Raw genomic sequence first — 16,682 nt, forward strand, 5'->3', positions numbered from 1 at the left:
CAATGTGTTCTAAAGAGGCCACTGATGTTAAAATAATGCTCTGGTTGAGTACTGGGTACATGTACATTAGCTTATTATTCTCAGTATCACGACCAATACTGTTTCTCGTGTGAAACGCCTTGCTGGTCACAGGCAGTGTGCATTTTCATACGCCAGCCACATCCCCAGCTCCTTCAGCACAGGAGCAGAAGAGAAGCACCATCACCCGCAAAAAACTTTCTGAAATTGAAGCCCAAGCAGGTTGGGATGAAATGTTATTTATACAAGACGTACCTGATATCCTGCTTTTTAATGTCTTGTCAAATGATGACAAAACGGCAACTCATCAGTGTCGCCTGTGAGTGACGTGATCGCTGTGAGCAGACATCCTCGAGCTATCAGCTATCAGGGATACAATCACTATGCGCAATTCACGTCTTGCATCGGACACATCGGAGGCCGTTTGTGAGCTGTGAAAAGTGCAGTGCTCTGTGCACGTCCTGTGCTGAGTCACACGAAATCTCGTGAAGATGATCGTATCCCAGAGTGGAAATAATTATTTTCAAGATGACAACATATAAATGGCCTGACCACTGATTGTGCGCTGGCCTTGCCAGCTGCTGCCATGCTGGTAGCATGTTTACGTTTATCCCACGGCCAGCTGTCTCGGCGTTTGATTTTGCAAACATCGGGCAGCTTTGGGTTGTCTTGGGATACCAGCCCATGTGACTTCCTATCAGGTCCGGAACTAGCAGGCTGCCAGAACTCCGTAAGTCGAAAAGGCCCATAATTTGCAGTCTCTAGTCACAGTTTCAGCTTTAAAATGTGCTGCAAAGCATCAGGCCTTTATTGTCATCAGTCGCTCAATCTTCTTTTGTTCCTCCATGACTGCAATGGAAGCACAAAACCGAAATCATAAATGCCTGCGCTTGCTGTGCTGAAACATTCACCGAGACCTGTACGTCAGATACCATGCGAGTGACTATGCTGACCATCGTCCCCTTTCCCCATTACTGATCTGCACGATGGCAGCTTCATAGAGGCAGCATGTGGAAAACGATTTAGGCTGCCGAAACTAGCAGCAAGTGTCACAGCATGACAGTTAGGAGTGACAAGTTTAACACTATATCAAACTCGAAGGGTATCGCGAAATAGTTCGATATATCGATGATTAAAAATATAAAATCCACCTATCAGAAGCTTATCTGAAAACTCCGCACGCCGTGGACCATTTCCAGAGATTGCGAAAAGCAGGATTTAACCTACTTGTTTCACTAAGGCCATCTCGAACACATAAATGTTTAGTTATTTTTTCACACATGATTGTCTCAAGTCACTCGCGCTGAAGAATGGTTTTTGATATACACTGATCACAACGCTAACCCTAAAAACCCTTGTCACACAGATGCGAGACCACAGTGCACTTCGCGCATGTCCAAGTGCTTGTTGCATGTTCTTATTCACAATAACATAGAAAAAGACATAAAATGGAAGTAAACCAGCCTATACAGATTTGAGCCACGCTACCAAAAGCGCACCCGTACTGGAAGTCACACGTGAAAGTGCTCAGCCACGTGTTTGTTGCAGTATGCCATTTAAACAGACGATTTTCATATGTTAGCAACAAGTCGCCCAGGCAGACACAGTTATTCCCAAGTGGCTTTCAGCTTGCAGAACATCCAACTCCATCCCCACTCACGTGTAACTCTGCAATCAAGAATGACATGAATACAGCGCGGGCCGAGAGCCAAAGAATCGCACAGCAATGAGTTTTGAAAGTCGTTGCCGTGATGGTCTTTTCGGGAAGCGCAGATGTGACGAGAGACTGTTTTTTAATTTGAACAGTAATGTAAAAGTTCGTCCAAGTGTTGGTTGGGGCATAATGCTGACATTATGCAAAACGCCCAATAAAAGGCCCACTTCCATAAAACACCGCCCACTCAAAACTTGTGAAGCATGCAGTAGGGCCCGCCGCGCTTAGGAACACTGTTTCTAGGGTTTGCCACCACAAGGTCGAGCCGAGCTTCAACACTCGAGTAACAAGTTTAATCAATGCAAGCTTTCCAGTCCAGCTACAGTTAAAAAAGATGAGTCATACACTATGAATATGGCATCTCCCACAAAATTAAGAAAGCTGCACAGCGGGTAGGGAAGTAGTGTTTTCAGCCCTAAACAAGTTAAGCCAACTTTGCAGCCATGTGAACTTCGAAGGATCGAGGAAGGATGTGTACGCCATCAAGCACACGAAGCCGCAAGTTAAGTGTACTGCCAGGGTCTTGCACGAAATTCTACTCTCCTGTGGCAACACGCACATCAGCGGCGCTGCCTCTACGTTCGCCTCAACAAACACTCTAACAACCTTCGGCAAAAGCAAGGAAGCAACTTGACACTACACTGTAGTGAGTGTAGTTGCACACCCGACTTTCACGCATGAAAGGTTATCAGACTATATAACGAAAAGTATACCTGAAGCTTACACAAGTCAGAAAGGAGGCGCTGCATGTGTTAGCATACCTTCAATAGCTAAAAAGGGAACCAGATTCTCGGAAGGTGCCCCCTAGATTCCCTTCTGAGGGGGATACCACATCTGAAAAAATTTGCGAAGAGTCACCTTTTTTGTGATTTTTAATTTTAATATTTTTTATCAGTGACAATCGGTGCGCACATGTGAGGTGGAGGCTGTACTCACTTTATGTATTGCCATATTACGATAAAGACAACATTGTTAGACATTGCCTGTGTTGTCTACTTCCTGTCATTCCGTGTCTTGCCAAGCTGTTTCCCACTTCAAAGGACAAACTCAGCAGTGCAAACATCTCCATTTTGGCATTCCATGTGTGGAGTCATTTAGTGAAAAGATAGTGTGTCATTCACCCTTTTTCATGGAACACATATCGGACTGGGAGGTCTTTAGCATTCTTGAAGCAACGCGGTGATCTGCTCTTGGCAATAGCAAATGGCTGCAGTTTGCACGAGCCAACCATATTTTCAGCAAGCAAAACTTAGACATGCACCTTCCTCATTTTTGCTCCATGGCATGCACTGCCCTTCATGTTCAATGTCTTCTTTGACGGCATCTGCCAGAACAGTGCCGTTTCAATGGCAACAAATAATTCCGATGGCGCGAGAAGTGATTGAGGCCCCACTGGGATAAGTGCACTTGCAGTGGCGCACCACAGCATTCAATGTATCAAATATGGCAGTGAATGGGAGTATGATATGCGCTCAGTACAGTGCAGTACTTTGCATGAGATTTCCAAGGGAATGTTCAGACTGTTTGATACAGACAAAAATTCTATGTATACCCAGAATGAACTGTTTACAAAAAATTTATTCTGGGGTTTTACATGCGAAAACCACGATATGATTATGAGGCACACTATAGTGGGGCTCTGCAGCGCATAGCCACTGGGCGACTGTGGCAGATATGGTGGAATAGCAGTTACGTGAATGGGGGATAGGTGTTGCATAAACTTGTCATGAATTGCCGCATGCGTCATGAACACCAAGCTGTCCACAGTAACACCAGTGATACAAGCAATGCACTGAATGTGGCAAGAAATGCCGAGCTGCTCAAGGCCACAAGTGGGCACGTAGACTTAGTCATAGGGCTCATTCACACTGGTGACTTGCAGAAGTCGCACAACCAAGTTGGTCGCAAAGCGACTGCCCACATACAGTCAAACCTCGGTATAACGAAGCTGTACGTGAAGCACAAAACTTCATTAAATTTCACATTTCGTTAATTCAAGGTTTCCAAGTTTCAGCAGTAAAGATAATTTCATAAATTCCTAGAACATTCCTGGTAGATAGCATATTGTAAGTAATCATTCATAAACAAATTGCAAGACGGTCAGGCCATAATAGTGTGGTTATGAACGCCAGCACACGCAGTGGAGATCGTGCTGCGAGCAATGCATCGGCATGGCTCCCATGGCACCCGAGATTACCATTTTTTTATTTACTCATACTGTTGGCCTGTCGGCCGTTACAGGGTGGGTCAAAGCGGCACTTCAACAATTAGTACAATACATGGTATTAAAATACTACAAATAGCACAAAATAAAACAAGTAAATAGCAGTATTTCGGCAATTAGTACAGTACATGAAGGCAGTACATGAATAGTGTTTTAATTGGTGAACATAAGCGAACAAAGAAGATACATAAGCGAAATATTCTACAGATACTCCGATCAATATGATTATAAATGCAGTGTTAATAAACGAGGTCATACACCCCCCCTCAAAAAAAAAAAGGAAAAAAAGAGAAAAAAAGCATGTATACGTGCGTGCATCTTTCAATGTTGCTTTAAGTTTTTCTCAAATTCTTCCGCACTGATGCTTTCTCGCGTTGACACCGGTAATTCATTCCATTTTTTAATGGTTCTTGGGAAGAAGGAAAATGCGTAAGCGTTAATGTGCATCTGAGGTATTTGAAAAGTATTATATTTGCTTTTCTGTAGTGTTCTACCTTGTCGTGCTATCAAATACTGTTCGCTATTGATGATGAATGTGTTTTTAGTGAGAAGAAAAAAGAACTTTAACCTAGCTATGCGCCTGCGTTCCACAAGCGTAGGCAAGTTCAGCAAACCGAGCATTTCAGAGACTGAATCTGTGCGAGAATAACGCGATAGAATAAACCTTGCTGCTCGACGTTGAACTCTTTCCAGTCTCTCAATTAACCCTAACTGATAAGGGTCCCAGATTATGCTGGCATATTCTAATGTGGGTCAAACGTATGTTAAATAAGCTGTTAGTTTTACCGACTGTGAGGCTAACTGCAATTTCCGTCACAAGAACCAAAGCTTCTTTTCCGCAGTTTGGCATATTTTTGTAACATGGTTCGACCAGCTTAAATTCGCAGATATATGTATGCCTAAGTATTTCAGCACGTCAACCGTGGAAAGCGCTGAAGAATTAACTGTGTAATTAAAATCAAAAATATGATTTATTTTATTCGTTATGCGCAATACAACAGTTTTACCCTCATTTATTTTCATTTTCCATTTGTCACACCATTTTTCTATAGCCCTAAGAGCTTCACTGAGTAATTTCTGATCATCTGTGCTATTAATTTCTTTGTATAGTAAGCAATCATCGGCGAAAAGTCGCGCCGTGATACCTTCGTCAATTGCAGAGGAAATCTCATTAATATATACTAAATATAGTACAGGACCTAACACAGACCCCTGTGGGACACCAGACATTACGTTCAACGGCTTTGATGTAATGTGATCCACTTCTACGTATTGGGTTCTGCCCCGGAGGTAAGCGGTTATCCATTTTACTATTTTCGCGTTTATTCCCATATTAGTCAGCTTCACAATCAATTCTGCATATACCACTCTGTCGAATGCTTTCGACAGATCAAGACAGATGGCATCTATTTATTTATTTATTTATTGTACATACTTTCAAGGCCGGCAGGCACAACAGAAAGGAGTGGTAGGGTACATTATTATTTGCAGAACGAAAGAAAATTAACAAAAAATCGTGAAGGAACTATAAGACACTTTGAACAGCAAGCTTGAAATTGGTACTGTCACAAATGGTGACTAAGGAGGCGGGAAGGCGGTTCCATGCAGTGGCGGTTCTTGGTAAAAATGATGAATGGTATAAATTAGTGCGGCAAGTTGGCACTTCAACTTTGTGTTGATGATCGATGCGAGAGGAAATGTAACTGGGTCTGGTGAAGAGATTTTCTTTCAGGAAAGGATTGAGGTAGTATATTTTATGAAAAAGACAAAGGCGAGAATGCTTGCGACGTAGTGAAAGGTCAGGTAGATCTAATGTTTTTTTCATGGATGTTACGCTAGAATGACGTGAATAATTAGAGAGGATAAAGTGCACTGCACGGTTCTGAATGCTTTCAAGTGAATTAATGAGATTGGAATGAGCAGGGTCCCATATGGCACACGCATATTCTAATTTTGGACGGACGAGCGTTTTGAACATGGTAAGCTTTAGTGAGGTCGGAGCGGATGCAAAGTTACGTCTTAGATAACCTAATGTTCGGTTAGCATTGTTAGTGATATATTCAACATGCATGTTCCAGGAAAGATTGCTAGTAATATGCAGGCCAAGATACTTATAAGAGTTAACAACCGACGGGACAGTACCATTAATAGAATAGGGGGGCGGATCAGAAGGGGTAGAGCGGCAGGAGACACGCATATGTTTGCATTTATTTGTGTTAAGCTGCATTTGCCATTTGTTACACCAATTTGATACACTAACCAGATCATCTTGAAGCTTACTGGAATCATTAAGGTTAGTTATTTTGTGGTAGATGACGCAGTCGTCCGCGAATAGCCTAATGATTGAGTTAGAGATACAGTCAGGAAGGTCATTAATATAGATGAGAAAAAGCAGGGGCCCCAGTACGGATCCTTGCGGTACACCGGAGGTAACTGAACAAGGTCTAGAAGTACAATCATTAGCGGTTACATACTGGGTCCTGTTAGAGAGAAAATCCTTAATCCATGCAAATACGTTTGGGTCAATATTAAGAAGAGAAAGTTTGAAAATAAGTAAATCATGAGAAACAGAATCAAAAGCTCGCGAGAAGTCCAAAAATACACAGTCAGTATCAAGTTGCTGATCTACATTAAAAAACAAGTCATTGGTAAAAGACAAGAGTTGGGTTTCGCAGGAAAAGAATTTTCTAAATCCATGTTGTGCATTGTTAAAGAAAGAATTCATCTCAAGGAAATTAATGAGGTGTGAATAAATTATGTGCTCTAATATTTTACTTGGAATGCATGTCAATGAAATTGGTCGATAATTATTGGAGGAATGAGTGTCACCTGATTTATGGACCGGAACCACCTTTCCCACCTTCCAGTCTTTGGGTAGGGTAGAAAGCTGTAGGGACTGGTCAAAAATCTTTGATAAAATAACACTTGAAAAAACTTCAGTACACTTTAGCATTTTTGAATTAATGAAGTCGGGACCACAGGATGAAGAAATTTTTTGGTTTCTGATAAGTTTGCCGATGCCAATCCAGTCAAGCGAGATAGGATCCATAGGCGGAAAACTTGGGGACGATAAGAATGGAAATTTTGGCTGTACTGATCGCTGAAAAAATGACGAGAAGGTATTATTCAGAATTTCGCAGCACTCGTGAGTTGGAACTGGCACGTCTGATTGGATTAATTGAAGAACATTGTTTTTAGTACCTGCAACAATAGACCAAAACTTCCGTGGGTTAGAAACCAGAAACGAGGGCAGAGTATTATTTAGGAATGTGTTTTTGGCACTGGCTATTGCCGAACAATATTCACTGGCAATGCGGTGATATCGACACCAATGATCAGGATAATTTGTAGCTTTAGAGCGGCGAAATACCCGTTTTTTTTTTGTTGCACAGGCGCTTTAGTGCATTATTAAACCATGGTGATCGGGGGTTAGAAGGCACTCTTCTTTTAGGTATGTAGCGGTCAATTATCGATAGAAGTTTGTTTTTATAGAGAGACCAGTTTTCATCAACTGTTCGTTGCGAAAAGTTCATTAAGTAATTCGTAATGAAAGACTCAAATTCGGCTGTTATTGACGAGGTATCAGCTCTGTTGTAATCTAGTATAGTCTTTGAGCTTCTTTTAGTAGTAACATGCGCGTTAAGAGTGAAATGGATCATTACATGGTCGCTGATACCTTGCAGGAACGTTAGAGGTGAAACCAAGTTGGGGGCAGTGGTAAGAATGAGATCCAGGATATTGGCAGAAGTCAGTGTAGTGCGCGTGGGGTAGTGTACAAGTTGAATAAGGTTAAAATCGCGGCACAGGTCCAAAAATTCTAAAAATTGAGGACAACTCTGTTTCACAACTACGTCATCCTTCGACCACACAACATTGGGAAAATTAAAATCCCCTAGTATAAACAAGGGTGATGTGGGGTATCTAACAATGAGGTTATTAATCACATCATGAAGTTCATGGCAAAACGAAATAGGGGCAGCGGGTGGTCTATAACAGGCACAGAAAATAAGCTCGCGATTGGAAATGACAACCCGTACACACACAAGTTCTAATGACGATGTAATCGGAATGATGTGAGAAACAAGAGCATCTTTGACACCGATAAGAACTCCCCCTCCTGATCGAATGTCGCGGTCATATCGGTATAAACTATAAGTGTTTTCGCAATCCAGTATTTCACTGCTGCTTATTTTTGCTGACAGCCACGTTTCCGTAATGATAATAATGTCAGCAGAACAGGAATCAATGGCTGATGACAAAGCTATGCGTTTGTTGAGTACACTTCGTGCATTAGTGAATAGTATTGATAGGCTTTTGACGTTTTGGTGTACGGCAGATAGCTATGAAGAATCTATCTGTTTCTTATTGTTTAATGGGCGGGCAAAGTCATGGATTGTTCCAAGAAGCTGTGTTGTTGGGGGGGAAAGGCGCTGTCGGAATCCGTGTTGGTTGGGAAAAAATGAGTTCGCATTTTCGATGTACGTGTAAATTGACTTGGCTACAACATGTTCTAGGTGCTTGCAGCAAACGCAGGTCAGCGATATTGGACGATAATTTTCAATGATCTGTCTATCTCCAGATTTGTGCACAGGTATAACCTTTGCCGTAAGCCAGTCATCAAGGACTCGGCCTTCCGCAAGTGACACGTCAAACATAATTTTTATGTAATATGCAACCCATTCCGCATACCTGCGCAGAAATGCGTCGGGTATGTCATCGAGGCCTACCGATTTTTTGACGTCAATGTTTAGTAGAAGAACTACAATTCCCTCATACAAGACTTCAACGTCTGGCATCTCTTCCGAGCGAAGCGATGGGGAGACTATAGATTCAGTACTGGATTGTGATGGAGCAGAAAACACAGACTGGAAGAACTCGTAAGAAGAAGCAATCACTGCAGGATCAGTAACTACAGTGTTATCAACTACAATGCTATGTGACTCGTCCTTTTTCGACATGTGACGCCAAAATTTATCGGAAGACGACCTCATGAAGTCTGTCAATGTTTCTTTGTAATATTTACTTTTGGCTTCAGTGATCATAGAACGCAATTGTGCAGACAACTCAGTTATTTTTGCGTGATCTTTTGTTACTTTCCGTCTCTGGCGGCTTATTCGACGTTTTAGTTGGATGATTTTCCTGTTCATCAACGGGTTCCGTTTAGTTTTCTTTCTTTTACGAACCGGCACAAATTTGCTAATACAATGGAAAATAATATGCTTGAACGATTGCCACATGGTTTTGATATCACTTTGAGAATCAAATTTGTTCAGTGCAAATGACAAGTAAGCAATGATACTTGTGTCATCAGCTTCCAAAAAATTTGGAACGTATGTAACTGCCTCTTTACATTTTGACTTTGTCTCGTTATGTGCTATCTGAATGAAGACAACTTCATGGTCTGAGATACCCTCCTCAACCGACACTTCAAACTGGTCAAAGCGCCCGTCAAGGAATACCAGGATAGATGGACTTTCCCCTGAATTTCGTGTACTTTGACGAACAATTTGTGAAAGGTCATGAGTGAATGCAATGTCAAGCAGCAAATCGCAGTGTGCCTGTTCCCACAATTCTGTTGCGAATGTGTTCCAGTTAATTGCAGGTAAATTGAAGTCACCGGTTAGGAATAGTCGGCAGTGGCGCTTCTTGTTTGCTTCTAAGTAACTCTGTATCGACTCTAAGAATGAAAGAGGTGAGTTTGGGGGTCGGTAAATTGTACCGAGAAGGACTCGTGACGTTCCAATATTCATTTCACACCAAAGATATCACATCGAATAGCATTTTATCATAGTCAATACGCACGCGCTGTTTTTGTTTTCGTTCATCCTGCGCAGAATTCCAAAGAAGCTTGCGTTTGGTAACTGTTTCCTTGCTGTAGTTAGAAGCAATGGATATGCCAGTTCCCTTTAGTTTTTTGCAGTTTTTGTATACTTTTGACTTTTCTCTGGAATTGTAAAGCTTTAGAACAACAGGTCGTGGCTGTTTGCTCTGCCGTTTCCCGATCCTATGTATTCGTTCAACTGTGTGCAGAGTTACGTTCAGCTGTTTGTCAAATAAATCTGTAAGCACTTTTGTAGATAGTTCTTCTGTTGTTTCTTTTTCGTCCTCCGGAATTCCGAAAACCATGAGGTTATTTCGTCTACTTCTGTCTTCCAATGACACAAGCCTATCGTACAGCATTTTTACAGACGCATTCAGGGGTTTTCCATCGCACAGCATCGTAAATCTTGGACGCCATGGCTGACTGCGCTTAGGGCCTGCAGCCATCATCAGATGGTGCCCTAAAATTAAAAACAAGAGTGCAAAAACATACGAATATTCGCTCAGAGAAGAAAAACAAACAGAAATGATACTGTTTCACCAGAAAGGTGTAGCATTAATGGCAATAGCAAAGAGACAACTACACGAAGTAAGGCTCATAGTTTTATCGGTGTCACACACGCAGAGTGCGTTCAGGAAAAGATCACTCAATGACCAAGAACACCTGCAGTCACAATTTGAGTGAATGCTTTACACCTCTGCCTTGGAAAGCTGATATTACGCGACTGCCAACACTAGACGTGCAGGAACAAACTGCGCATGAAGGCACCGTCTTGGCTCTGCCTTTGCACTTGTAAAAGATTAGCTCCAAGATACGGAATGTTGCCCGCATATGGACAGTCATGTGCAGCTACCACCAGGGTAGAGGAAAGGAGACGTGCGCGCTAGGGAGAGAGAGCGTATAGGCATGCATCCCCTACACCCCTACGCCCTCTAGTGCACGTCTTCCTTCCCCACCCCGCTTGTGCTGAAGGAATCGGCAGCTCTCGTGTCTCTGAGCACGCCGAGCTGCCGTGCGCCTTGCTGCCGCACACCCCGCTGCCGTGCGCCCTGCTGCCTCCACAAGTTGTTAATTAAAGGGACACTAAAGGTTAATATTAAGTCAATGTGCACTGTTGAAATATCATCCCAGAAACCTCGAAACGCTTGTTTCATGCGAAGAAGAGACTTAATTTAAGAGAATGCGTTCTGAAGCGTCCGCGTACCTCTAGTGAAGTTCAAATTGCCCGCCCTCTGATTGAGGAGTGGTGACGTCATGGTCTCATAGTGATGCTGCGCCGTCAGTGAGTAAAACGGCACCTGCAGACGGCGCTATGGCTTTTCTATGCAAAACGCCAACGCGCGGCCAGAAACAGAGCCGACAGCAGTGCGAAAGCGGAACTATGGTGGCTAGCGGAAGGAAAGCACGCGACGATAAGCTGGTTCTTTATTTTATGACACAAACTTTGACGCTCATTGCAATGGACGACCCTGACAACGACAAATTGACTCGCAATGCTGGGCTCGACTTCAGCGATTTAAGCACTGACGAACGTGACCTGCTGCTAAGGGCTCGCGCTGCTGGTGTCGTTGCGTGCTACTACGATGGCAACTGTATGTCATGGCTGTACATATTCGCACACTTGTAGCTTTTCCTTCGTGAAAACCAAATGCCCCACTCACCGCCGCATCTTCAACCTGCAGTTGTTCTTGCGCTTCGGAAAATGCAGGCAAGACCGACGGAACAGCGCTATGGGAAAGCATTGCTTTGAAAGGCACTCCACATCACTTCAGTAAGTCGGCATTGAACTCGTAATCCTCTGGACGAAAGTGCAGCGAGCATACTATGCAATTTTTCGGCTCTTTGCCAACGCGCTGTGGCAGAGGTACGGCACTCACTTCGAACGGAGAGGTTCACTCGTTGGCACACAGTGATAAGTAACATTGGATTCGCCACTGCAACTGCCCTTGACCAAGTTCTGCGGACTGTTCGCGCATCCCACAACATCACATGGACGTGGCATTCTCGCTGCTTGTTCCAAATGCAAGTTTCGCGAGCCAGCGGAACCAGTGCAGCACGATGCAATAACGAAACAACTGAAACTCCAAAGAGCGCACTGCGCAGAGTCGAGCGCGCAGAGTCGAGCGCGCAGAGTCAAGCGCGCAGAGTCAAGCGAAAACGAAATCTTTTGACCACCCATACTACTGAAGGGTAACGTCAATATGTTATTTTTTCTTAGAATCGAACAGAACTAGACAAGTAGCATTTTCTTCCGTCTTTTAACCTAATGAAATGATATTTTTAATACAAGTAGTCGAGTACTAGTGACATAAATTAGGGTAAGAAGTGCCTTCGTCATCGGGCTAGTACCGGAATGTCGCTGGGGGGTCTCAAATCGTGTCATGCATTTACCTCAATTTCTCGGTTAATAAAGCTCTGTTCACGATTATATTGAAGCTTTAGACGTTCTAGAGCATTGCTTTATCACTTTAACTTGACTTCATAGTAACCTTTAGTGTCCCTTGCTGCACTAGTAAATGGCGCAGCACTGTTTCCTGCATGCGCAACGGTGCGCACAAGCTTCGACGGTATTTTTGCCGCTATAACTTTTCATGTGGAAGGACGCTTGCAAATAACTTGTTTCTCGGATGACACTTTTATAGTTTTCTGCTAGATTTACCAGCCATACAGGCTCCAAGTAAATGCCTGAAATGGCCGAAAACTTCCTTAAATCAAAACCCTGTCGCAAAATTACCTATTAAATTGTTAAAAAACACACACACACGCTGTTATCAATGGAACCGAGATCGGTAAATAAAAATAGTTCATTACATCACGAATTTCGTTAAATCGAGGTTTCACTGTATAGGGCCGCAGATGGTCGCTTTCATCAAAAAACTACTGTTTTGGGTCAGTTGCTCGGTGCTCAATTGCCGGTGTGTATCAGCCTTTACCCTTCTCCTAAAATTGGAGCTGAAAGCACTCTGGAGGCATTTTGGCTTACATTTAACTACCAGATGGGGAAAACGTTCCCTACACCACTTCACGGTATGCACAATGATAGATTTTTATAATTCCGCTAGTACTTCCACTGCACTGCATGCCAAGTATGAAAGGGGGTATGTATGCAAATGCAGACATGCTAAACTACACAGCCAGATGATGACGAAATGTTTCAAATGTCCATGGAATTCTTGCGATTTTTTTTAATGAGTGATGAACCCACCTTGATCACACCGTCATAGATTAGTAGCCAACAACGCTTGAGCACAGCACTCTTGCTCAGCACACACACATCCGTGTAAGTGGTCCAACCTCGCTTTGTGGACTCCAAGTATGCAATCCTGAAAAAAATTTCTTTCTCAACACAGACAACCAGGTTTTTCTGAGGATGTGCGATCAGCATGAATTCAAACGTGAACAATACCAAAACTACTCCAATGCATTGTTCCGTTTCCAGGTGGCTTAAGACTACAAAATGTACACTGGGGACCACTCCATGCTTAGATACCAGCTACAGAATGATTACACATCACACTTTCATGTAATTATGTCAAAGGTGCTCTGGTCAGTTATTTCTAGTTTGCATTTCAATTTAAGTTAATGGTATATTCCATTGCAAAAAAGAAAGACCAGTGTACCGCTGCTGGCAATGCCGAGCCAGAATTTACATTTTTGCAGTAGTGTGTGCTGCCAAATACCTCCAGACTCCTCAAATTAAGATGTTGAACTCCTTTTCCTTACCTTGTTTCCATGTTGTCCAGAACACGTGCAAATGCCTTGGGTTTCACGTACAAATTCCAGTCCTGGAAGTCAAACAGATAAATATAAATAATCCCTTGACAAAACATGCCAAAAAACAAGTTTGGGGGAGGGGGACAGTGTTAATACAGTTGTCATACAGGCATTCCACAGGCCTTTGAACCGACTGTATGACTCAACCACAAAACAAGCACTGTACATGGACAGTTTCAATGACCCAAGTTAATAGCCTACCGAGTCGACAGAGTTGTCCAGTACTCAATCAAAAACTCGAAGGCCTTCGAGTGACAGGCATAGGCACCCTTGAAAGCAGTGTTTACGCTAGTGTGCTTTAAACTACCAGTGTTGCTCGCGATCCACTACAGAAACACTGCAGACAGCAGCCTCAATGCTGCTAGAACATTCAAACAAAATCAAAATTCCATAAAAATACACAAACTTGACAACAACTCAGCTAAAAATAATAAATTACTTCCGTGCAACATTAATATCCTCACAGAATTCAAATGAACTTTTTGGATACTTAGTTTGCAGACACATAGCTACTGCTTGCAACAGTGGTAAATAAAGCACTTGATGAGATTTCAGGTTACTGAAATGTTTTAACAGCCACACAATTTTTCATGTAGCAGAGATAAAACTTTTTCAAGTTACTGAGAGAATTTAAAAGGCCACTTACATTACAGCCAGAAGAGTGCCTGTGCGACACAGCTAAAAAACTGTATGAACTTTTTGTGCATACAGAGATTCTATATAAACATGAGAACCAAGTGATAACTAAATGTTTCACTATTATTTCCTTATAAAGTGTGGACAACAGTGAATCTGAATTGCTGTACCTGTAGCAGTCTACATCACTACTGCAGTGGCGGCAGGGTGCAGCTCAATAGACCAAAATGTGGAGTTCACAGCTGATTGGCTTATGAACGCACAACACAAGGAAACTAATTTGCAGAATCATTAATCAAATGTTACTAAAGCTGTTGCAATTTTTACCTAAAAGGATGGTTCTATCATAATACACCATGCAGAATATTTCATTCCTAAGACGTGCTGCTCACCTATTTTTATCTGAATGTTAAGTTAATAAACTGATCAAGAAAACTATAAACAAATTACTAGCAACATGCCTTCATTCAATAAAAAAAATCAGTTACAGTAGAACCTCCTTAAACCGTACCTACTTAAACAGTAGTTTCGTTTTAAAAGTTGTATAAAGTCAAATCACCGACTCAACGGCCATTGAACATAATGCGTTTTGTATCCGCATAAACCGTACCAGCTAATAGCGTACGTATTGGTTAACATGTAATGTTGCCACTTTTCGTCGCGCTATCACGGCGGTGCATTGTCTACATTGGGCGGCCCGGCAGAACAACAAGTCTCAGAGACCAGAACAAGGGCCTCCAAGCAACCTGTGCGTTTGCGCATGAAGCCACATCAACATCATTTCAGTGCCGTGCCAGAGCGTTGTGGCTTCGTGTAAGCTAGGACTTGCATCATGCCGAAGCTTGGATAAAAAACACCCAGTGCTATCAAACGTGGCACGAAGAAAACAGCGCTGGCACGTGACAAGGTTCTACTTTGACTACAGTGTGTGACGTTTGGAATGTGAAGTAGTTGCTCGGCAGCGCTTCTGCGACCGCCAAAGGGTTGCTTAATTAATGACAGTGATGAGGACGACACGGAAAGCGACAGCACAGGCGATTTAGGCCCAACAATGGCAGAAGCTGCACGTTACGTCAGTCTCATGGATGCAATCGTTGCGACGAGAACAGCATTCTGTAATGAAAAAGGCGCCCCACGACTTCTGCAGCACTACCGTGCACGGAGAATATGCAACGCCAACTAGGAATCTGCCATGCGAGTGTTTGCCGAAAAGAGGGGGCTGGCTAAAAAGCTGGCTCGCAGCTGGACTGCGGCATCGAATAAAAATAACCCACTTTTAGCGTGCGGAGTGAATAAATACTGCATGTTTTTGTCTTTTTATCGCACTGTTTCCGAGCTCTATTTTTTACAGGTAAGTGGGCAATCTCATGCTATTTCGCTTAAGCAGTACTACCGATTAGTACACACTTTTTCCGAGTTCCAGCCACGGTTTAACGAGGTTTCACTGTACTCTTGTTAGCATTTCCATTAAATCTGTGCAGAAACAGTAATTTTGTTCATTTCGTGCTAATGATAAGTGCATACCATCCGGCAGGGGAACTTGCACGAAACCGCTGTTGAATATTCAGATCCTGGTGACTAACTGTGCAGTACACCAGCAGTAGACATTTCTGTATTCATGCAAAAATATTTCCTTGCCAGTGGGCTATCCCACAAGTAACCACTGATCATGACGTAGTCAGCAAGATTGACACTCACATGGGTCACAGCCTTAAAACTGATCTGCCGACAACCTCTGTAATGTTTGTCACACTGCACACCTCATGCTCAATTGAAATGAAAGCACTGCTTGCTGCAACTGCCATTACTACAATGGAGTTCCGCGGGCAGCCGGTCAACATGGTGTCATGTTTGATGAAAATGCAGTAAAGAAAGTAAAAAGCATTCCTACATGGTTCCCATCATGGCAAACAATGATTGTGGCAATGCGCTTTGCAATGCGATCCTGGCACCAGTATGCTTTGGTTGGATGCTAGCCGTAATTTTATGTAGTGCATTTATGGCAAGTGTGCGTATCAATATTCAACTCTTCTTTCTTCTACTTTTGCTCATTTGCTCTACTGTTCCCTGTGTTTCCAACCTCAACTGTCGCTTCATGTCTTCTATCAATATCAGCGTAAAATGTGCATTAAACCTATACAAGATTTAAAGGTGTTCTAGAAGAGCACGTGAACGAAACATCACACAATTCCAAGAATTAGCAACGGCACTGGTAGACCTGCAAAGAAGTCACTGGAACGTACCAGAGCATCCAGAAACTCCCTCTCCAAAAGGTTCAGGTCCTTCAGCTCCATGTTTGCTGATGCAGCCCATTCATTGTTGAAGACCTCATCCTCTTCACCATCGTCATACAGGAATTTTGAAGCCACGAGCTACAGTTTCAAAAATAAATCTCCCTCAGGTTAGAAGTCCTACATGGCAGGTAGCTGTTAGATACTTCATTATCTATTTAATAAACAGAGCCACACTATAGGAGTAATTGCACAACATTTCTT

At 42.8% G+C, this 16,682-nt stretch overlaps 1 protein-coding gene across 3 annotated transcripts in view; it reads right to left on the reverse strand.

The window, feature by feature from the left end:
• LOC142566113 (protein CNPPD1) overlaps positions 1–16,682 on the reverse strand; it is a 32,226-nt gene that overhangs the window by 3,888 nt on the left and 11,656 nt on the right. For 2 of the 3 annotated variants that reach the window (XM_075676906.1, XM_075676905.1), the window contains exons 5-7: positions 16,431–16,559; positions 13,501–13,562; positions 12,983–13,100 (exon numbers count right to left, since the gene is read on the reverse strand). In XM_075676906.1, coding sequence (XP_075533021.1) covers positions 12,983–13,100; positions 13,501–13,562; positions 16,431–16,559 — 309 coding nt within the window. Of the gene's footprint in view, positions 1–8,323; positions 10,238–12,982; positions 13,101–13,500; positions 13,563–16,430; positions 16,560–16,682 lie in introns of those variants that run through there. The other variant, XM_075676907.1, reaches the window with a different exon arrangement.

The sequence above is a fragment of the Dermacentor variabilis genome, unplaced genomic scaffold, assembly GCF_050947875.1.
Source record: "Dermacentor variabilis isolate Ectoservices unplaced genomic scaffold, ASM5094787v1 scaffold_12, whole genome shotgun sequence".
Classification (NCBI taxonomy): domain Eukaryota; kingdom Metazoa; phylum Arthropoda; class Arachnida; order Ixodida; family Ixodidae; genus Dermacentor; species Dermacentor variabilis.